The following is a 21,200-nucleotide window of genomic DNA, read 5'->3' on the forward strand; positions in this document are numbered from 1 at the left end:
GCACTGCAGCCACCCCTGTGCTCCAACCTGCCAGTGCCTCCCTGGCTACTTGCTGCTAGGGGACCGATGCGTGCCCCGTGCCCACTGCCCCTGCTTCCTGCACCAAGGCCAGACTTTCTGGACAGACAACTGTACTCAGCAATGTCACTGCCCCACCCTTGGGGCCCTGGTGAGCAAGCTTCCCCAGTGTTGGCCTGACAAGTGCAATGGTCACTGTAAGGCCTCCATAGGTGGCTGGTACCACTGCCTGTTAGTGTCCCCACCCAGTCCCACTGTCGTGGAGAAGTCACTGGTCTGTGCTGCCACTGGAGACTTCCACTTCCACACATTTGGAGGAACCCACTATGAATTCCCTGGCTCTTGTGTCTACCGCCTGGCGGGTCTCTGTGGCACAGCCCATGCCAACCTTGAGCCCTTCAGTCTGGATTTGACCCCATTGCTGCGGCCACGTGGCTGGACCAAGGCCCTGACCCTCTCAGCCTGTGGCCTGAGGCTGGACATGAGTCCAAAAGATCTCAACCACATCCGGGTGAGTTTTCAAAGGCTCCAGATCAACCTACTATCCCTCACCATTCTTACTACCCACAGGTAACCCGTAGTGACCCCTCTTCATTGACTTTCATGGGTCCCCAAAGATGTCCTCCAATTTCCTCGTGGTCCATTGACTTGCCTGTTGACCCCTTCCCACAGACCCTCTATTTGAGATTCCTATTACCCTTGAGTCTCTTATTACCTTCCCATTAACCCTCCACTGAGTCCTCAGTTGACTCCCCTTTAACCAAAGACAGCCTTGATCTCCCATTGACCTTCCTTTTCTCCCCCGTTTAATATCCCACAAACCCTTCACTACCCCTCCCGAAATGATCCTACTACTGTTACATTGACTTGTGTATTAACCCTGTCCTCTTAACCTCACCCCACACCCCACAGGTATGTACTCCTGTCTTCGTGGGTTTTTTTAAGATTTTACTTATTTTATATGACAGAGCTCACAAGTAGGCAGAGAGCAAGAGGGGAAAGCAGGCTCCCTGCTGAGCAGAGAGCCTGATGGGGGGCTCGATCCCAGGACCCCCTGATCATGACCAGAGCCGAAGGCAGAGGCTTAACCACTGAGCCACCCCGGCACCCCCTCCCATTGTGCCTGTCTTTGATTCTTAGTCTCACCGTTTGAGTCTTCCTTAGACTGTCCCATTAAAATTCATTGGCTCCACACCCTTTTACCCACTGAGTCTCCCCATTGCCACCCAAAGCCACATAAGCATTCTCTTGATCCTCAGTACCCTTTGTATTTGTCTATCCACTTTCTTCATTATCCCTCTTCTTATCCTCCCGTTGATCCCTTACTGACTCCTCCCTACTGACTTTCTAATTATTCTTTTTACCCTTTGTTGATATCCCACGGATCCCTCATTAACTTTTAATTAATCATTCCACCATTGACCCCCACCACCACACACATACACACATGGAATCCTTTACTGACCCTGCATTTAGCCTTCACGGATGGTCCATTGAATCTCCCTATGATTCCTAATGACTATCCCTGTTAACCAATGTTTCCCCCTGATCCTTCTCTGATCCTTTATTGACATTCCCAAGAATTTCTGCTGACAGCCACTATATCCCTCCCCCGCTGTTCTTGCCACCTGCATGTCCTCCCTGTAGGTGGATGGAATTCTGGAATCACTGCCCTTCTTTCACGGCCACTGCCTCCGTGCCTACTACCAAGGCCACCAGCTCTGCGTAGACACGGACTTTGGCCTCTCCCTGACTTATGATTGGGACAGCCTGGCACGTGTAACGCTGCCGAGGCTCTATGGACCCTACCTGTGTGGGCTGTGTGGCCAACACAGTCCGCGCAGCCCCACCGTGCAGGTGCCTGACACCTGGAAGGTGGCAGAAGTGCCTGGTTGTGGCCCATTCTGCGGGCCCCTCTGTCCTGGCCCCTGCCCAGAAGCCAAGCGCACTGGATTCGCTGGAGACGCCTACTGTGGGCTGCTGACGGCGGCCGAGGGTCCCTTCGGGTCATGCTACGCTGCAGTGGACCCGCTCCCGTTCATGGACAACTGCCTGGACGACGTGTGTCGCCACTACGGTGCTCGTCACATCGTCTGCCGAGCCCTGACAGCCTACACTGTCGCCTGTCAGGCACTGGGCGTGCGCCTGCGGCCCTGGAGGACGCCTGACTTCTGTCGTGAGTGCGCAGAGCTTGGCAGAGATAGTGGGTGAATCTCGGAGGAGCTAGCCTTTGGGACACCAGGGGAAGAACGCAGGAGGACCAATGGAGAAGTTCAAGTCTGGGTGGGTGGAGCCAGGTGCAGAAGGGTGGGACTTGGAGAGGAGTTAGACCTGGAGGGACAGCAGTTTATTAACGAGCTCTTTCTTCCTGTTTTGTTTTGTTTTGTTTTGTTTTGTTTTGGTGCCTGTCTCATTCTCACCGTCTCTCTGTCTCCTCGGTGCTTCTCTGTGCTCCCTGTCTCTACCTCGCCTTCCCATTCTCTGTTCTTCGTTCTCTCACCCCACCGTGTTGCTCTCCACGCTCCCCCCGCCGCCCTGGCCCCCCACCCTCCGTCTCCGTCTTCCCGTCTGTTCCTCCCTCCTGCCTTACCCGTTTCTCCCACCCTCGCTATTTCTTCCCCGCGTCTCTCCATCTCTTTCCCCTCGCTCGGCCCCCACAACCACCCCCCGCCGCGGCCCTCCCCAGCCTTGCGGTGTCCGCCGCACTCGCACTACGAGCTGTGCGGCCCGTGCTGCCCCGCCACGTGCGCGGGCCCAGAGAGCTGCTCGGGCCGCGCTGCCAGCGGCAGCCGCTGCTGTGAGGGCTGCGTGTGCGACGCGGGCTTCGTGCTGAGCGGCGCCGCCTGCGTGCCTGCGGCCAAGTGCGGCTGCCTCCGCGCCGGCCGCTACCGAGCTCCGGGCGCCGCGTGGTACCCCGGGCCCGGCTGCGCACGTCGCTGCCATTGCGGCCCGGGGGGCGCGGTGACGTGCGGGCCGCGGCCGTGCCGGCGTGGGCGAGTGTGCGGCCTGCGCGGAGGCGAGCGCCGGTGCTTGCCCGAAGGACAAGGCAGCTGCGCCCTCGCCGGGCCCGCGCACGTGCTCGCCTTCGATGGCCGCGTGCTCACGCTGCCCCCGCCCACGCCCTTCCCTTCTGGGCCCTGCTTCCACCTGCTGGCCCGCAGCGGAGGCCAGGGGCCCTGTCGCTTCAGCCTAGACGCGGCCCGCGATGGGGCCGGGCTGCTCAGCCTGCACCTCAACATCTCCGGGCACCACCTGCAGCTACACCGCTCCCTTGTCGGCGTCATCACGGTATGTGCCCGCTCGACTGCGCCCACGCCCCGCCCTCTCCCTCCTGGAAGTGCCTCAGTTTCCCCCACCATATGTAAAATGGCCGTGTCTGTCCCTCAAGGCTTACGAGATGGTGCGAGTATGTGACAAGGTAGGAGCATTGCCTGGAATGCAGTAATGGCTCAGGAAAGCATAGCTGTTATATATGCATTGTCATCTCTTACCCAGGACTGGAGAAAATCAGTCCTTGAGGATTATTTCAGTAAACTGGAGAGTCTCTCTGTGGTCCAGGAATGCCCTGAAGGATTTGATGGGCAGCAAGTCCTGGGAGAGCTCACATCCTCTAGGGAAATACATATAAGTAAATAAATAAGTAAAATAAGTAGTACATCCGATCATGGGTATAAGAACTACAAAGATAAATAAAACAAGGGAGAGAAAGAGTACAAGAACAGAGTAAAGAGGTTTAACATTTAAATAAGGTGATGGGGAAGACCCCACTGAGAAAGTAACATTTGAGTCAAGATCTGAAGGAAGGGAGCGGAGGGGGTCCATGTGGACATCTGGGAAGCAGCAAATCAGGCAGAGGGAATGCAAAGTGCAAAGGTCAGGGAAGTGGCATGGGAGCAGGCTCAGACTTCACAGCCCGGATCCTGACCCCTTTCCTCCACAGGTGGATGGTGAGCACTGCCGGCTGCCCTGGGTATTGGCAGAGGGCAGGGCCTGGGCCACTTTGGAGGGCCGCCATGTAGTGGTGTACACGGCCTGTGGGCTACATCTCATGTATGACTGGGACAGCCAGATGCGCCTGACTGTACCTTCCACCTTCCATGGCCAGCTGGTGGGGATCTGTGGGGCCTTTGGTGGCAAAGTTGGCCCCCTTGACCTACCTCTAGACAAAAGGTCCTGGCCCAAGGGCCTGGTCACTAACCCCTGCCCGCTGCCCCAGCCCAATCTTGACTTCAGCATCAGCTGCCCCACGCAACGTGCCCAGATCGTCAATGCTCCTGAACTATGTAGACTTCTACAGGCACCTGATGGTCCCTTTGGCCGCTGCCTGGACCATATCAGCCCCAAGCCTTTCCTCAGGATTTGTCTCCAAGACATATGTCATACCCAAGGCCAGCACCTTGGTCTCTGTGATGCCCTCACAGCCTATACCGCAGCCTGTCAGGAAGCTGGCATCCCTGTGACACTCTGGAGGGGCCCCGAGCTTTGCCGTGAGTGCTCTGGGTGGGTCTGGAATGCATCTGGGGCAGGTTGCAGGCAGCAGGAGGAACTCCTTCTGATGGGGATCAGAGAAGCCAGGACATAGATGGAATAAGTAGAGTGTGGTGGGAAGGGCACCTGAGGGAAAGAGAACTGAAATTGCAAAGGTGTGAAGGTTAGAAAATATCAGTGGGAAGCTAGCAACAGGAAGAGGCAACAGGATTGGAAAGGGAAACTTGAATCCTAAGCATGGGCCTTTGCCATCTGCCTGCAGCCATGGCTTGTCCACCCAGAAGCCACTACAGCATCTGCGCACGGACCTGTGATGGGGGCTGTGTCGAGCCTACCAGCCCTGCGCACTGTTCTACCCAATGTTACGAGGGCTGCGAGTGTGACCCTGGACTCATTTTTGATGGCACAGACTGTGTGTCTCAGGACCACTGCGGCTGTTTTCACAGTGGACGCTACATCCCTGTAAGAGAGGTCCCCAGGCATGGGTGGGTGGATGCAGAGTTTCCCATACCTCATCATAAAATGTTCCTTGGACCACGCTATATCAGTCAGCATTTGCAGTTGTAATTGCTAGAAAATGACACCAAATATCTTAAATACAAGGATATATCTACCTTTAATTGTTTAAATTTGAGGCCTTCAGGCATGGCTGGATTCAGGGGCTCAAATGATGTCACTAGGACTCAAGTTTCTTTCTGTCTTCCATCCCTGCCTTTTCTTTTTTCCATATTGGCTTCCATATGAAGTAGGCTCTAGGTCCAAATGCTATAACAGAGGCTCAAAATTGCAGTGGCTTAAACTCAGTAGAAGCTTATTTCTCTCTCATGTATAGTCCAAGAATAACCAGTTTGGTTCCTCCGAGTCAGAAACACAGGCTCCTTCTATCATGTGGTTCTGCCTATTCTGTAGTATTGCAATCATTTGCTCCCAACCGCATCTACAGTCATGCAAGTTGGCCAAGAAAAAAGAGGGTCAGGCCTCCTCTCATTAAGGGCATAACCCAGAAGTAGGACATACCACTTCTGTTCACATCCCATTGGCCAGAACTTCACAGAAGGGCCCCATCTGGCTGCAGAGGAGGCTGGAAGATGTCTTTCGCTGGTGGCCCTTAGTCCAGCTATAAATATTAATTCTGGGGAAGAAATGGAGAATGGATATTTGAGGACATGCATAGCCTCATTCTCCAACCACTTCTGAATGTAGGGTATGGTGGTCTCCTCCTGCTCCAAGTTTATGATGTACATTTAGCCATCTCAGTGGAAAGACAGGCTTCTCTCTCAGTAGTTACAGGAGAAGTCCCAGTGCTGACTCCTGTTGTCCCAGTGTAGGTCATTTGCCTATTCCTAAGCCGATCACAGAAGCAGAGAGATGGGGTACTCTGATCTGTCTCTGACTGGCCAGGCCTGGGACATGTGCCCAGAGCTGAAGCCAGAGCATAGGTATATCATCTAGGAAAACCCCCAGACTGAAAGTGGGGCTAGTTCCCCAAAGAAAGTGGAAGGCTGTTACCAGAAGACCTTGGATGGACCCCCAGCAAGCAAAGCATTCCCTTCAAGGTTTTGCAGCTCTTAAGAGTCCATTCAGAAGAAAGGACCCCCAGGATGGCTGAGATAGTTGTCTGGAGATTAGGGGTTACTGGATAGGAAAAAACATGAAGGTTTAAACCCCAGACCACCCTGGAAATGAAGAGATGCCCACACCGAGAGGAACAAGGCAACAAGGCATAAAGGCTGATAGATCTGCCATTGTGTTTCCACTCCACACTGGCACTGACACCAGCCACACATCAGCATTTGCAGGGAGCTCTTAAGGCTTTTCACACACCAATGAAAAGCGGAGGTGGGGGGTCGTCCTAGATTAAAAGAGACTTAAAAACCACCATGGTCAAATGCAGTACACAATTATGATTAGATCCTAATTCAAAAAATGTCATTAATAGATATTTAGAGAGACAGTTTGCAGAAATTCATCAAACTTTTTTTTATTTTTGCCCATCTCGTAGAGAAAAAATCTCAATGGATTTTTTAGTTTGTATTTGTCTTATTAGGAGGTTGAGCATCTTTTCAAATGCCTAGGAAACATTTGTATTTCCTTTTCTGAAGGAAAAGACTTTCTGAATAGCCTCTGCCCATGTTTTTAGACTGACTTACTGTTTTTTTTTATTTCTAGGAACTCTTTATATATGAGAGAACTTAGTCCTTCATGATGTATGTTTTACACATATGCTTTATTTGTTGATATCCCTAATGGTTTTTTGAATCCGACTTTGAGTCTGTCTGTGTCTGCAGGTTGGGGAAGCTCTGGTCCTACCTGGCTGCCAGGAACGCTGTACGTGCTTGCGTGGTCAAGGCCTCCAGTGCCAGCCCTTTTCCTGCCCACAGGGCACAGGCTGCATCCTGGATGGGGGTGTGCGGTCCTGTGAAACTGGGGAGGGTGCTACATGCCACCTCGGGCCGGGGGGCCACTTCACCACCTTTGATGGCTTTAGTGGGCTCACACCTATGCCTGTTACATCCTGTGCCTATGAGCTAGCCACAGTGGTGGGTTCCAGAACTGAGGATCCTGACTGGTTCCATGTCATTGCTGACTTCCTGCCCTGTCCTGGCTGCACTACTCGCAAACCACGAGTGATCATCAGCTTCAGGGATGGCTGTGCAGCTGTGGGAACCAATCAAGAAATATGGGTAAGAGACTTCCTCAATTCTAGCCAAGACTCTTTTGTAACCTGGCACTGATCCCTGGGGCCTTTTGATCCTTCAGTGGCCTTCCGTAGCCTTTTGACATAGAACTGTCCCATCACCCTGATCTCACATTGACCTCCATTGGCTAAATGTCTTTGTCCTGATCTCCCATGACCCTCTAGACCCCACATAAACTTCACCTTGGACTTCTCAGGACCCACTGACTCCCCCTTGACCCTCTAGATCCCACATAAACATCACCTTGGACTTCTCAGGATCCACTGGCACCCCCTTAACTCAAGTCCTGCTGAACTCCTGGCAACCACTGACTGAGAGATCAGAGCTCTAATGGGGGAAGCCCAGGCAGAATGATCAGGGCTGGAATGGGAAAACCACAGGGAAACAGTAGAATCCCAGAGGAGGCACCCTCAGTTTAGGAGACCAGTGGAGGAAAGTGACAAATGAGCTGAGACCTGATGTTAGGCTGGGGAAGAGAGCAGAAAGGCGTATTACAGAACAAGGCCAGGGAAAAGGAGGGACCATATTTGGGGAGTAGTGGTAAAAATCAACTATTGAGTTTAAAATAGCCCACTAAATGTCCATGGACTTGGGACCAAGGAGGTCGTTAGCGACTTAAGAAGTCGTGGCAGAGGGATGTCTGGATGACTCAGGTCATGATCCCGGGGTCCTGGGATCCCACATCGGGATCCCTGCTCTGCAGGGAGGCTGCTTCTCCCTCTGCCTCTGCATCTACCTCTCATGAATAAATAAAATCTTAAAAAAGAAATCACAGCAGGGGGGTAGCTCCTGGTTTGCAGGTTTGAGGAATAGCAGGCACAGACACCTCTCTTGACAAGTTGCAAACTCCCCTTGTCAAACAGATGAGAATAGAGCTAAGCCAGGAAGAGGCAGAGGGCAAGGGTACCTTAGAACTGATTTACTGCTAGGATTTTGTGATGGGAGAAACTCAGGGATGTTTAAATGCTGATGGGAAGAAGCCAGACAAGGAGAGGTTGGAAATCCAGCAGAGAGAGATGCCAGGGAGGAGGACACCTGGCTCTCCTAAGGAACACGGAAGCAAGGGAGCAGTAGAATTGGAACTGGGCAGGCAAAATGGATAGTACTTATAAGAGGAAAAGGAACCTGAAACCCCATGCTGAGAAGCAGAACACAGCTGTGCAGTGGAGGCTAATTGTAAATGGGAAGAGGGTCCAGCAAGAGAACAGCTGGGGTATCTGCCACAAGCTGGCGAGTAAGCTAAGCCAGAGCCTTTGGTTAAAGGATCGAGACTCTGACTGTGTGTCTCCTGACCTTCTAATGTAACCATGGGTGAGTGAGTGACTCAACATCTCGATACCTCAGTTTGCTCAACCACAAAAAAACAGTACTCATCACATAGCGTAGCCGTGAGGATTCCTGCAAAGTACGTGGCATATACTAAGGGCTCAGTAAGTAGAAGCTGTAACTGCTCTTTGGGGCACCTGGCTGGCTCAGTCTGAAGAGCTTGAAACTCTTGATCTTGGGGTCATGAGTTCGAGCCCCACGTTGGGTGTAGACATTACTTAAAAGTAAACAAACTTAGGGGCACCTGGGTGACTCAGTTGGTTAAGCAGCTGCCTTTGGCTCAGGTCATGATCTCAGGGACCTGGGATCGAGCCCCAGGTCAGGCTCCCTGCTTTTCCTTCTCCATCTACCCCTCCCCCTGCTTGTGCTTGCACTCTCTCTCTCTCAAATAAATCAAATCTTTTAAAAAAAACAAATAAACTTAAAAAAACTTTTTTTAAAGCTATAATTGCTCTTGCAACCACTTTTATATTATTTTTTTTAAAGATTTTATTTATTTATTTGACAGAGGTCACAAGTAGGCAGAGAGGCAGACAGAGAAGAGGAAGCAGGCTCCCTGCTGAGCAGAGAGCCCGATTCGGGGCTCGATCCCAGGACCCTGGGATCATGACCTGAGCCGAAGGCAGAGGCTTTAACCCACTGAGCCACCCAGGCGCCCCCTTTTTTTTTTTTAAAGATTTTATTTATTTATTTATTTTTTTAAGATTTTATTTATTTATTTGACAGACAGAGATCACAAGTAGGCAGCGAGGCAGGCAGAGAGAGGAGGAAGCAGGCTCCCTGCTGAGCAGAGAGCCCGACGCGGGGCTCGATCCCAGGAACCTGAGATCATGACCTGAGCCGAAAGCAGAGGCTTTAACCCACTGAGCCACCCAGGCGCCCCTTTATTTATTTATTTGACAGACAGAGATCACAGGTAGGCAGAGAGGCAGGCAGAGAGAGAGGGGAAGGGAAGCAGGCCCCCTGCTGAGCAGAGAGCCAGCTGCAGGCTGGATCCCAGGACGCGGGGATCATGACCTGAGCCGAAGGCAGAGAGGCAGACAGAGAACCACTTTTATATTATTAATGGAGAGACGGTACATATAGCTGGATGGTTAAGAACACAGGTTATGAGGGGCGCCTGGGTGGCTCAGTTGGGAAGCCTGCCTCTCCCTCTCCCACTCCCCATGCTTGTGTTCCCGCTCTCGCTGTGTCTCTCAGTCAAATAAATAAATTCTTTTTTTTTTTTTAAGATTTTATTTATTTATTTGACAGACAGAGATCACAGGTAGGCAGAGAGGCAGGCAGAGAGAGAGGGGAAGGGAAGCAGGCCCCCTGCTGAGCAGAGAGCCAGCTGCAGGCTAGATCCCAGGACGCGGGGATCATGACCTGAGCCGAAGGCAGAAGCTTTAACCCACTGAGCCACCCAGGCACCCCTCAAATAAATAAATTCTTTAAAAAAAAAAGAACACAGGTCATGAAATCAGACCCCTTTGGTTCAAAACTGTTCTGCCACTTACCAGCTATGTGAGCCTGGGCAAGCTGTGTTAATTCTCTGGGCCTCAGGTTTCTGATCAGTAAAAGACAAGAGGCATATAGGCATACAGTAGTGATCTACCTTGTCAGAGTGTTAGTGAGGATTTAATATCAGTTAAATGCTTTAATATTGGGTGCCTGGGTGGCTCCTTGGGTTGGGTGTCTGTGATCAGCTCAGGTCATGATCCCGGGACTCCCCTATCTGGCTCCCTGCTGTGTGGGGGGGGGTCTGCTTCTCCCTCTGACACTCCCCTGTCTCTAGGGCTTTCTCTCTCCCAAATAAATAAAATCCTTCAAAAAATACTTTAGGGATGCCTGGGTGGCTCCGTCAGTTAAGCGGGTGCCTTCGGCTTAGGTCATGATCCCGGGGTCCTGGGATCGAGTCCCACGGCTCCTTGCTCAGCGGGGAGCCTGTTTCTCCCTCTTCCCCTCCCCTGGCTCACGTGCGGCTCTCTTCCTCTCTCTCTCTGTCAAGTAAATAAATAAAATCTTTTAAAAATGAATAAACAAATAAATACTTTGATATCATTAGTTACATAAAATATAAATTAGGTGGCAATATATTTAAATATCAATTGTATCATATAGTGCAATATACTGTCTTACATTATCTTACAAAATAAATATTAGAGCACTTAGAATAATGCCTGGCACAGAGTATGCGTAAACAGTTATTAGATTATGAAAACACAGGTGAGAGAGATCCGACAGCTTCCAAAGGCTTCTTGTTCTCTAAAACTCCGTTTTAGGAAAGAGTTTATTATGGAAAATTTCAAGCATCACAGGAGAAGAGAGAGTGGTGTTAGAAAACCCTGTTACAGTTACAAATATTTTGCCATTCTTGCTTTCATCTTTTCCTCCCACTCTTTTTGCTTTGTTCGTGCTGGAGGATTTTTAAAGGAAATCCCAGACCTTATTCCTCTAGCGAAGACCTGGATATGCATTTCTGATAGAGACACGCGGCAGGATTCATCGTGGTTTCTGAGCCGCACCTTGGGATTCAAATCCTAATCCCCGCCCCTGACCCGCCTCCCCAATCTACAGGTGAACGGACAACCTGCGCGGCTCCCAGCCCAAGTGTGCAGGGGCGTGGTCGCACGCTGGGCTGAGGGCTCCCAGGTTGTCATCGAGAGGTCCCCCACGCTGCGGGTGCTGGTGGGGCCGGAAGGGGCCGTGGCCCTACGAGCCTCCCCCGCGCTCCAAGGACGCCTCCGAGCAGCCTGCGGGGACTACAACGGAATTGCAGCCGACGACCTGATACTCCCAGGAGGACTCCGGGGGGCCAGCCTAACCGACGTGTTCCAGGCTTGCCGGGCTTGGGGCTTCAACAACTGGTGAGGACTTGCCCTTCTCCTCCCCTGGTACTTGACTCACATCGGCAGAGGGCGCGATCAGCGCAACTCCCTGCGCCCTGGGCAGCCTTTGGGCACTTGGAGCTCACACCTGTTTCTGTCATCCCACAGCACGGAGAAGCTTGTTACTCCAGCCGTGGCACAACACTTCGCCTGACGCCGTCCCTCTGTGTGTCCCCATGGCTGGGACCTCCTGACACACACCTGCCCTTGGGATGGGAACCCACAGACCTCCCCGAGATTGTTTTAATAAATAACTTGACCAAATCTGCTTGTGCCTATATCTTCTTCCCAGTGCCCCCGCGCCCTGGGGGACACAAAGATTCCAACCTCTAGTTTCCCAGTTTCCCAGGACCCCAAGAGTAAGGTCGGGATCCTGTCTCCTCCCGACTCAAAATCTGAGTTGGAGCCCCTGACAACCCCCACCTTCGTGTTCCCAAACCCGCAATCCTCTCAAGGGCACAGATTCCTTGCAGGGCAGGCCTATGAACCAGCAACTCCGCCCCTGAGCCGCAACATTATGACGTAACTGCATCGACAGCCAATGGGAGAGCAAAGCAGGAGGCGGAAGTTTTTGGAGTGCGCGGATCGGAAGTTTCCGTTGCCCGGTACAGCCGCTTTTCCGAAAGGTACCGCTGCGCGGCTGTTTGTGGTGCGTTGCCTGCGTGCGCCCTCATTCCATCTGCTGCCATGAGCCGCCCCAGCCGGCTGCAGAGGCAAGTTTTGAGCTTGTACCGCGAGCTGCTGCGCGCCGGGCGCGGGAAGCCGGGCGTCGAGGCGCGAGTGCGGGCCGAGTTCCGGCAGCACGCCTGCTTGCCGCGCTCCGACGTGCTGCGTATCGAGTATCTGTACCGCCGCGGGCGGCGCCAGCTGCAGCTGCTACGCTCCGGCCACGCCACGGCCATGGGTGCCTTCGTGCGCCTGCGGGGTCCAACCGAGGAGTCCAGCGGCGCGGGGGCCCCAGGGACCCAGCCTGACAATGCTGGTGGTCCGAGGACTCCCCTCAACAGCACGGGGTCACCAGAGAACCCTCTCAATGGGCGGTGACAGGCCGAGCAGCTCACCCGGTAGCACAGGGGAACCGAGGACCCGCCTGACTGCGTGGGGGAACCGGGGAACCCGTCTGACGGAGGGTGAGATGTCTTGAGAAGACCAGCTGGGTGGATTGGGGGTGTCGGAGAGCCCTCCTAGCGACGTGGGCTCCTAGAAACCCCCATGATGGATGCTGAGAGATTCCCGACCTTGCCCGATCCATGATAACGGGTCGAACTTCCCCATTAGGGTTTGGGGCGGCTTGGTTGCCGGCTGTCTGAATTGTGACAAGCTGAGAGCTACTTACCTGAACGCTTGGGGAGCCAGGACGCCCGACGTCAGACATAAAGAAGAGACACCCTTCTCTTGACCCCGGGTTCCCCTCTCTTGTATGTAACTCTGAGAAGAGCAGACTTTTTGCTGAGAAGTTTGGGAAGATACCCTGATGGATGGTGAGAAGCCCCGAATCCCCGTTTGGAAAACTTTCTTCCCATTAATTGCAGCAGACTAGGACCTGGGAGGAAGGGGCTGGAGTATCTTACCCCCATCTGATCAACTAAAGACCCCTCAAGACCTATACTTGATGATTCTAAAGGCGAGCCCTGACTCCTGCGCCCTTCTGTCAGGACTGTTGAACCAAAACAATAAAATCGGGGTTGTGATTACTTTCCTGTTGGTGGTCTTAAAGATTTCACATGTTTGGAGATTTTTGAAAGGGCCCTCACCAAGAAGTGACCCTCTGGGAGGAATAGGTGTGGAGAGCTGTCTCTTCCTCTCTGGAGCCCTCTAGACTAGCAGATTGGTTGAAAGCAGCCTAGTTCTAGCACCTGGGCAGCTCCTTGAGACCCACCCTAATTTGACCCCAAAGAAACCCCAGTTGACTCCTTCATAGAAGGTAAGGAGGTAGGAGAGAAAATGGTGGCACTGGGGAGGCCTGGCTGGTAGCCCCTGAGGCAGTACTGGGAACCTCAAACGTGGCTAAAGAGTCCAGCCTCAGCTACAAGCGAGGATCTTTGTCAGTAAGTCCCCACGTGGGGGGGCAGGGTAGATGGACCCATAGACCCCAGGCAAACCTCCTCCATATCCCTGCATTAATCTTCCCTAGACATTCTCTGGGATACTGCATTTTGCGGCACTGAACTCTGTTTACACCCATGTCAGTTACATAAGTGGAAAGAGTGGAAAGCAGATGAATTCTTAGCAAATGCCGTTGGGAAGAGGAGGAGACCCTTAGGAAGGGAACCCACACTTCCGACTAAAGAGAGGATAGACAGAGGAGAAACATGACTCTGCTCTAATCCCCCTGAGGGTCACAGGGTGCGCAAAGAGTTATAAAGTGGAGTTGAAATTTGAAGAGTTATGAGGAGTTTCCCAGATGGTAGGGTTGGGCTTCTAAGTGGGAGGACCAGTGTGGGCAAAGTTCTGGAGGGGACAAAGGGCAGAAATGCAGGATTCCAGCTGGAGCTTGGAGTGCCCCAGAGCACAGGCTGTGTGGTTTGCACACATGGCTTCTGCTTCAGCGATCTCAGCCTGCTCATCTCTCTCCAGCCTCAGTTTTCTGTTTTTGTTTTTCAATCTGCGTGTTCTCGTTAATCCTGGCCTGACTCCATCTCAGTAAAAGCCCAATCCTTGAAAGTGGCTAATGGAGTCCTACTTATCCAGCCCCATAGCACTCCCTTCTCCCTCTTGCTTCCTCCTGACTCCAAGGATTTGAGTCCTAAGAAGCTCCAGGATGGGAGTTTCTGGCAGGCTGTATGCGGTGAACAAGTCCCCACTGGGGCTGGGTGACCTGGGTCAGGAGGAGAGACATTCTACCCAGGTGCTATAGATGAATAGAGTTTGTGTGGTAGAGAGAATGAGGGAGGGGAGTGCCTGATTGGAGGCAGGAGGTTGTAGGTCACTGGTGATTAAGAGCAGGGACCCTGGCACTGCAATGCCTGGGTTTGGATCCCAATCCCAGCATTCACTGATTTTACGATCCTGGGCCTGTGATTTAACTAACCTCTTTGTTGCTCAGTATTCTTATCTGTGAAAATGGGCATCATAATAGGGCCTCCCTCCTGTGGCTGTTAGGATACAGTGGATTAAACATGTGGTTGGCAGCAGGTGATATCCCAGCTTCGTGACCTCTTGCCTACTTGGGTCCACTTCGGGCTGAAGAAGTGGGTTCCCATGAGACGGCCAGCTTCCTGCCCTGAGCAGCTGTCCCAAGGGGCCAAGCCGGTGACCACATACGTACATGAGGTGAGCCAGTGGAGCCTTGGGGACATCTGGGAAAAGCACAGTACCTGAGGAGGAGCCACTAGCCACACCAGCAAGTTACACCACTCTTTTTTTTTTTTTTTAAGATTTTATTTTAAGTAATCTCTACACCCAGCGTGAGGCTCAAACTTACAACCCCAAGATCAAGAGTCACATGTTCTACTGAGCCAGCCAGGCACTCGATGTTACCAGCACTCTGGCTCAGCTCCCTCCCTCAGACAGCACTGGACCATCCTGGGTATGAATGATGTGGGGGAATGACTAGGATTTTCTTGACAGCATAAAAGTATTGTGATTTGATTTCGAAACAATCCTGATCTGGAGATGTTCCATGAATTCCTCACGAGTAAAAGGATATGAGGTCTAGGATTGGCTTCAAAGTAATCTAGGGAGAGGGGTGTGGGTGCCTGGGAGAATTAAAGAGGATTAGCTCTGAGTTGATAATGACTGGAGCTCTGCAATGAGTCCACGAAGACTTGTAATGCTGTCCCTTCTTCTTTGGTAGTTCAGAAAGTATCCGAATTGAAGCTGGGAAAACAAAACAAACTCTGTTGGTCCCCAGCCTAACTCAGATCAGAAGTCCTCACTGTGGTCCATAAGGCCTCACCTGTTCTGGCCCCATCACCTCTCACCTCACCTCCTTCCATGCTCCCCCTCTACCACTCATGCTCCAGCCACACTGTCCTTCTCCCTTGGCACATTTCTACCTCAGGGCCTTTGCACTTTCTCCCTCTACCTGGAACACTCTTCTGCCAGATCTGCACTGTCCAGTATAACAGAGAGCGACCTGAGATTTGAGTATTTGAAATGTAATTAAGGGCCGCCTGGCTAGCTCAGCTAAAAGAGCAGGTGACTCTGGATCTTGGGGTCCTGAGTTCAAGTCCCATGTTGGGTGTAGAGATAACTTAAATAAATAATCTTTAAAAATGTGATTAGGGGCTAAGGAATTGTGAAAAATTTTATAAGTGTTTTTTGACTGCCTCTCTCCCCCCTGAGAGCCTCAGTTTCCCATTCCGTTAAGTGGGGACACACCATTGGGTGGTCTTGAGCATTATAGAAGGAAGGTACATTTAGTGCACATCCAGGAGCCTGGCACAGGGTTCCTGTCTCTGTTCTTGAGTCTAGTCCTGTTCCTCTTGTCCTGACTGCATAAACTCGGAGGAGAGGATGAGCTTAGACACCTGAGGCTGAGGACTGGACTCCAGGACTGAGCCCTGGCAATTCAGCTTGGTGTTGTCAAGACCCCGGAGAAGGGAATTGTTACGGTCCTACACCAGGGAGGGCCCAGCCTGGGAGCCTGCCATGTAGCAGAGTACCTGTATGGATGCCAGACAGGGGCTGTAGCAGGTGTCGGCAGCTGGCCCACATCACCTGCATCCTTCCCGTACACACCTTGAGCTTCCAGGGGCAGGCACCTGTGCCTCTTTGCCTGGGGAGCCTTGACAGGCAGGAGAGGTGGGATGTGCTGGGGAGTTCGCATCTCCAGAACAGTCCCTAGCCAATGAGACACGGAAGCTGGTACATAAATGCCACAACTTCTTCACCCTTTGGGTGGAACTGCTCTGAGTGTGTTCCAGACTCTCCCAGGGGCCCCTAGTGGGACGGAGCCCAAGATGCCCAGCAACCAGCTCATTAACTGCCTTTCGTGGCTCCCTCCCCACTCCCCTATCAATCTGCCTATGGGGGTCACCCCTCCAATAAACTACTTATACTTGAATCTTTGTCTCAGGGGCTGGGGGATCCCCATTAAGATGGGGTGATTCATTCTGTGTTGTACACTCAAAGCGAAGGAATCTGCTGAGGGGGCCGTCCAGACATCAGAGCTGTATCCCAAATTCTGAACTCAAACACTCAATATCCTTGCACGTTCTGCTATGGTCTGAATGACTGTGTCCCCTCAAAATTCGTATGCTGAGATCCTAACCCCCAATGTGATAGTATTAGGAGGTGAGGCCTTCAGGAAGGGATTAGGTCATGATGGTGGAGCCCTCATGGAAGGGTCTTTTAGAGCCTTTAGGAAAGAGAGCTCCCTGCCCCTTCTGCCATGTGAGGAGACAGCGAGAAGGTAACCATCTGTAAAGCAAGTAGCAGCCCTCAGCAGATACCTAATCTGCTGGCACCTTGATCTCGGACTTCTCAGCCTCCAGAATGGTGAGAAACAAGCTTCTATTGTTTATAAGCCATCCAGCCTGTGATTTTGTTACAGCAGACCACGCGGACTAAGACACATCTTTGACAGTGACTGTTTATTACACGTATCTGGGCTATGTACTCAGATTGGAGGAGGACCATTGACATAGCTGAGCACCAGGTAAGGTGTCCCGGCCAGTCGGGCAGAAGAGCAGCAGGACCCCCCTGATGGTGGCAGGAGCAATGTGGCACCCACCAGGAGAAGGAAGAGGAGGAGGAGGAGGAAGGTCATCGAGTGCCCGGAGGCAGGAGGAGGGGCTCTGTGAAGGGAAATGCAATGTTAAGTGCATGGTGCGCTGCCACCATGAGCCCTGTGCCCCCACACCCCCAGAACCATCTCCCAGGCATCTCACCCAGGGTCTACCTCCAACATCATGCCCTGGAGATTGGGAGATGCTCGCTTCTTGTCCTAAGAGGGGAGAGCAGCCAGCAGCAGAATGGATGGAAGTAACACTTAGTCTGGACTCTTCCTTCCTACTACAGAGCTACAGAGCTGAGCTTTTTTTCCCTCCTGGCACCCCCTGAACCCTCAGGACCCAACCCTCATGGGCTTGGAATATCTCCAAGTGGGGTTGTTATCTGTGCCTGCCCTCCATCCAATCTTCCTTTTCCTGATAATGGTGGCTCAATGTACAGGGGATGGAGGACATCCTGTCTCCCCACCCTCAGGCCTTCAGGGTCTGGAGTAGCTGACTCCACACAACTCCCACTTCCATGACTGGGCATGTGAGCCCGATCTGGCCAATGAGAGCACTCCATTGGCTTGGCCACTGTGATTGCTTCCGGGTACAGGTCATGACCCAAGCTGGCCAAGTGGGATTCAGCCCTGGGACTTTGCTGCCAGTAGGTCAGTGGCAGTCTGCTTCTCCTTGGGTGGGTGAACCAGTGGGACGTGAGTGTTTAGCTGCTGGGGCCGCCATAAGCTGAGAAGACAAGCACCTTGGAGAAGAGCCCAAGAGAGGGAAGGACTGAGCCCTAATAGCATTCAGATCTTTTCAGCAGCACGTGGACTTTTCACTTACATGAAAAAATAGCATCCCTTTCTCTTGTGTAATTCAATTTGGGTTAGGTTTCTGTCACTTGCCATCAAGATACCCGACAGATAGCCCTGGCTGAGGACCCACTCACCTGAGACTTCCGGAGCAGGGAATGTTTTCGTTGACCTGTCAAGTGTTTCCAGTGGCTGAAGCCTGACATGCGCATGTCTTGTGGGGAAACTGAGGTGTGGGGTCCTTGGGAGAACTAGGGACAGACACAAAGTTGTGCAAGAGCCAAGATAGGCTTGTCACAGATGAGATTCTGGGGGATGAAAAAGATCTTGAGAAGCAAGGAAGAGAGGAGCAGAGCCGAAGAAATCAAGAGAAAAGAGACATTACTTATTCATTCATTCAACAAATATTTAATGAGTATCTATTACATGCCAGGCACTGTTCTAGAATCTGTACACAGGCAAAGTCCTAGCGTCCATGGAGCTTATTCCAGCAGAGAGAGACGACACATTAAGAAATAAATGTACAATGTCAAGATGTGGTAACTGCTGTTAGGAAATAAAGAGGTTAAGCACTGATCATGTATGGAAGTCAGGGCAGGCCTCTCTGAAGAGGTGACATTTGGGAGGGGTGCCTAGCTGGCTCTGTTGGTAGATCACGTGACTCTTGATCTCAGGGTTGCGAGTTCGAGACCCACGTTGGGCATAAAGCTCAGTTAAAAAAAATTTTTGTTTTAAATAAAAAAAGGTGACATTTGGGGAGTGACTGGAATGAAATGAGGAGATGAGGGGGGCATGAGTCCGGGGGCTTTTGAGATAGGAGTGAATTTGGAATGTTTGAAGAACCAGGAGACTAACGTGGCTGCAGAGGGGAGAGTGAGGGAGAGCGGAGGAAATGAAGAAGTGCAGATAGAGACCACAAGAGGAAACACAGGTAAAGAAGACACAGAGACAAAGAGAGGCAGGGGAGGGAGGGAGGGAGGACAACATTGAAACAGCAACAGAGAGACACTGAGAACGACTGAGGGAGAGACAGAGCCACAAAGACCCCCTTGAAAGGGAAGTACCCTAATAAGAGACACACAGAGGTGTCCCAAAGGTGCCTGTGGGGGAGGGGTATCCCCCACCTGCTCTCACCTCAAGGCCTTGTCCCCTGCCCTGGGGGCCTCTGTGACCACACAGCTCACAGGGAGCTCCTGGTGTCCAGGCTGTCTTTTGCCACAAGGGCCTGAGGCCTCCAACATCCCCTGCCGGGTCCCACTCCAACTCTGCGGGAGTGGGGTAGCTACTGGGTGCCCAGGGCCCCCAGACCCCACCAGGTCCTGGCCCGTCCAAGTCCCCCTCGACTTCCAAGTCCTGATCCAGTGGACTGGACTCCTCAAATACCTGGTCAGAAGAGAGAGTTATGGGGGGTGTGGAATCGGTACCTGGGGCGGGGGCTGCCAGGGCGGGCCATACCAGGCTAGAGCTGACCAGCTGGGCCTGCAGCCACCACAGTCGCCGAAAGATGCTGCCTCGGTGGGCTCTGAGGGCTCTCAGGACCTGCTCCAGGGATGCCCGGGCCTGAGGTTCACTCCGCTGTGCCAGCCCCTCACCAAATGCCAGGAGGGCATCTATGCGCTCAGCTGCCCCACACAAGTCTGCCTGGAGGGCCTGGGGACACAAGGTTAGACACCACCCCCCACCCGTATCCCCACACACCAGGAGCACCAGAGATCTGGGACCTGGAGTTACGTCCCTTCTCGCCTTTCCTACCCAGGCATCTGGAATGCGGAATAAACCCATTTCCCACCCCAGGAAGTTGGCACCCGTTCCTGAGGCCCTGCCCACCCTCCCACATCTTGGCCTCCCACTGCCCACCTGCAGCTGGCCCATCCTGCTCTGGGCTGATGCCCAGGGCCCCAGGCCTCGCTCTAGGTCCCGCAGCCGGAGGCCCAGCCCCAACAGGCATAGGGCTAGGCTGTCCTGCTCAGCCTCCAATACCTCCTGGCCAGAGCTGAGGTGCTGGGGAATACAGGAGACTGGGTTAGGGCCAGGGGCTAACCAAGACCTTGCCCCTGCTCCCAACGCCACCCCTCTGCCGTCATCCCATCCAGTGTCCATCTCTGGGTCTGCACCAGAGCAGCTCCCTCCCTGGTGGAACCAGGCCTGAAGACCTCTAAGTTCAAAGCCTCCAGGTTTCCAAGGCTCCTAAAACTGTGGACATTTGGGGCCTGGGGGCCTGGACAGGGAGGGGTGATGGTGCTGGATATCCCCACAAGGAATGGGACTGCTCCTGGGTCAATGATGAAACCATTCTCTCCCAGTTGGTAAAATCATGAAAATCATTTTCTAGAGCATCCCTCCCCCCTCACAGATGCCCAATGTGTTTCCAGAATCATCTCAACCCCAGATTCTGGGGGAGAGGAAATGGGGGGCTGGCACAAGGGGCCTGGATCACCTCAGCTTACCTCACAGTGTTTGCCCCCCACTGCGTCCTCACTGGAAGTGGGTGTTGGCAATCTGAGGGGACCAGCAGCAGGCTCAGTGCCCCCCAACCCACCCTGGAGGTGTTGGGGAGGGTCCAAGGAGTCTTGCCCCAGTTTCTGGGCCTGGTCTGGTCTGGGAGGTATGAAACATTGACAGGCCTCTGGGTGAGTCTAGGTGCCCGTTATCCACCCCACCCTAACCCCGGGCCGCAGCTCCCTCTGCCACATCCCTAGGTGATCGTAGCCACAGTACCTCGTAGCCTCAGAATGCTTCTGCTTTTCTGCCCCCACCCTTTTGGGACCCCAGTTGCAAAAACCCCAGCCCCTACCTGAGTCTCTCCTCAGAAGCGGGGCAGAGGGTGAATCCAGCAATGTCCAGTTCCCTGGGGGCTCCAGGGGGGTGGCTGAGGGGCTCTGAGGGGGGTCTAGGGCCCAGAGGTGGAGGCAGGGCCATAGCTGGGAGCCTGGGGATAGAGTCAGTGAGGATCCCCAGTGAAAGCCCTTTTCCTGGCCAGGGGTCTCCCCCCTACCCCCAGGCCTCCTCAGTAGGACTTACCAGGTCTGAGACAGCCAGAGGCTCAGGGGCAGGCTCACCTCCACCTCCTAACCAGCAGAACCTGAACGGGCTGGTAATCTGAGGCGTAGCTCAGGTGACAGCAGCAACGTTTAACTCCTTCCTCCCCAGCCGCCAGTTAGCTGAACCTCCCAGGCTTGCCCCATTCAACGCACCCAAGGGGTTTCCAGATAGAACCCTGACCCCTCCAGAGCCGTGGATTCTGCCCCACTCAGGGACCATATATCTGACCCCAGGACCCACACCATCCAAGGCTCCCGACACAGTGTCCCTCAGGAACCCACGCAT

General features: G+C 53.1%; 2 protein-coding genes across 4 annotated transcripts; one reads left to right on the top strand and one right to left on the bottom strand.

The window, feature by feature from the left end:
- Positions 1-11,989: 11,989 nt before the first annotated feature.
- Positions 11,990-13,095, top strand: SDHAF1 (succinate dehydrogenase complex assembly factor 1). Its single transcript, XM_080828475.1, has 2 exons — positions 11,990-12,531; positions 12,680-13,095. The coding sequence occupies exon 1, from the start codon at positions 12,089-12,091 to the stop codon at positions 12,443-12,445; it is 357 nt and encodes a 118-aa protein (XP_080684601.1). The 5' UTR covers positions 11,990-12,088; the 3' UTR covers positions 12,446-12,531; positions 12,680-13,095.
- Positions 13,096-16,833: 3,738 nt separating this feature from the next.
- SYNE4 (spectrin repeat containing nuclear envelope family member 4) lies at positions 16,834-21,200 on the bottom strand. 3 transcript variants are annotated; one of them, XM_080828768.1, is made up of 9 exons: positions 20,895-21,200; positions 20,668-20,802; positions 20,321-20,471; positions 19,731-19,874; positions 19,329-19,412; positions 19,008-19,256; positions 18,011-18,124; positions 17,236-17,291; positions 16,834-17,142 (listed from the first exon to the last, which is right to left on the bottom strand). In XM_080828768.1, exons 2-9 carry the CDS (start codon positions 20,790-20,792, stop codon positions 16,965-16,967), a joined length of 1,101 nt encoding a protein of 366 aa, XP_080684894.1. In that variant the 5' UTR covers positions 20,793-20,802; positions 20,895-21,200; the 3' UTR covers positions 16,834-16,964. The 3 variants fall into 3 exon arrangements, with proteins under 3 accessions (XP_080684894.1, XP_080684892.1, XP_080684893.1); XM_080828766.1 differs by having other exon boundaries at positions 19,329-19,523; positions 20,895-21,019; XM_080828767.1 differs by having other exon boundaries at positions 19,008-19,412; positions 20,895-21,019.

This window comes from Martes martes (genome assembly GCF_963455335.1).
Source record: "Martes martes genome assembly, chromosome: 17".
In the NCBI taxonomy this organism is placed as follows: domain Eukaryota; kingdom Metazoa; phylum Chordata; class Mammalia; order Carnivora; family Mustelidae; genus Martes; species Martes martes.

Bases quoted from the DNA above. Each gene is read 5' to 3' on its own strand.
- SDHAF1 (XM_080828475.1), top strand. From the start codon at position 12,089: ATGAGCCGCCCCAGCCGGCTGCAGAGGCAAGTTTTGAGCTTGTACCGC.
- SYNE4 (XM_080828766.1), bottom strand. From the start codon at position 20,792: ATGGCCCTGCCTCCACCTCTGGGCCCTAGACCCCCCTCAGAGCCCCTC. The intron at 19,524-19,730 runs GTGGGCAGTGGG...TTGTGTCCCCAG, and splicing joins GCAGGATGGGCCAGCTGCAG to GCCCTCCAGGCAGACTTGTG. The intron at 18,125-19,007 runs GTGAGAGCAGGT...GTCTGTCCCTAG, and splicing joins GCAGGGGACAAGGCCTTGAG to TTCTCCCAAGGACCCCACAC.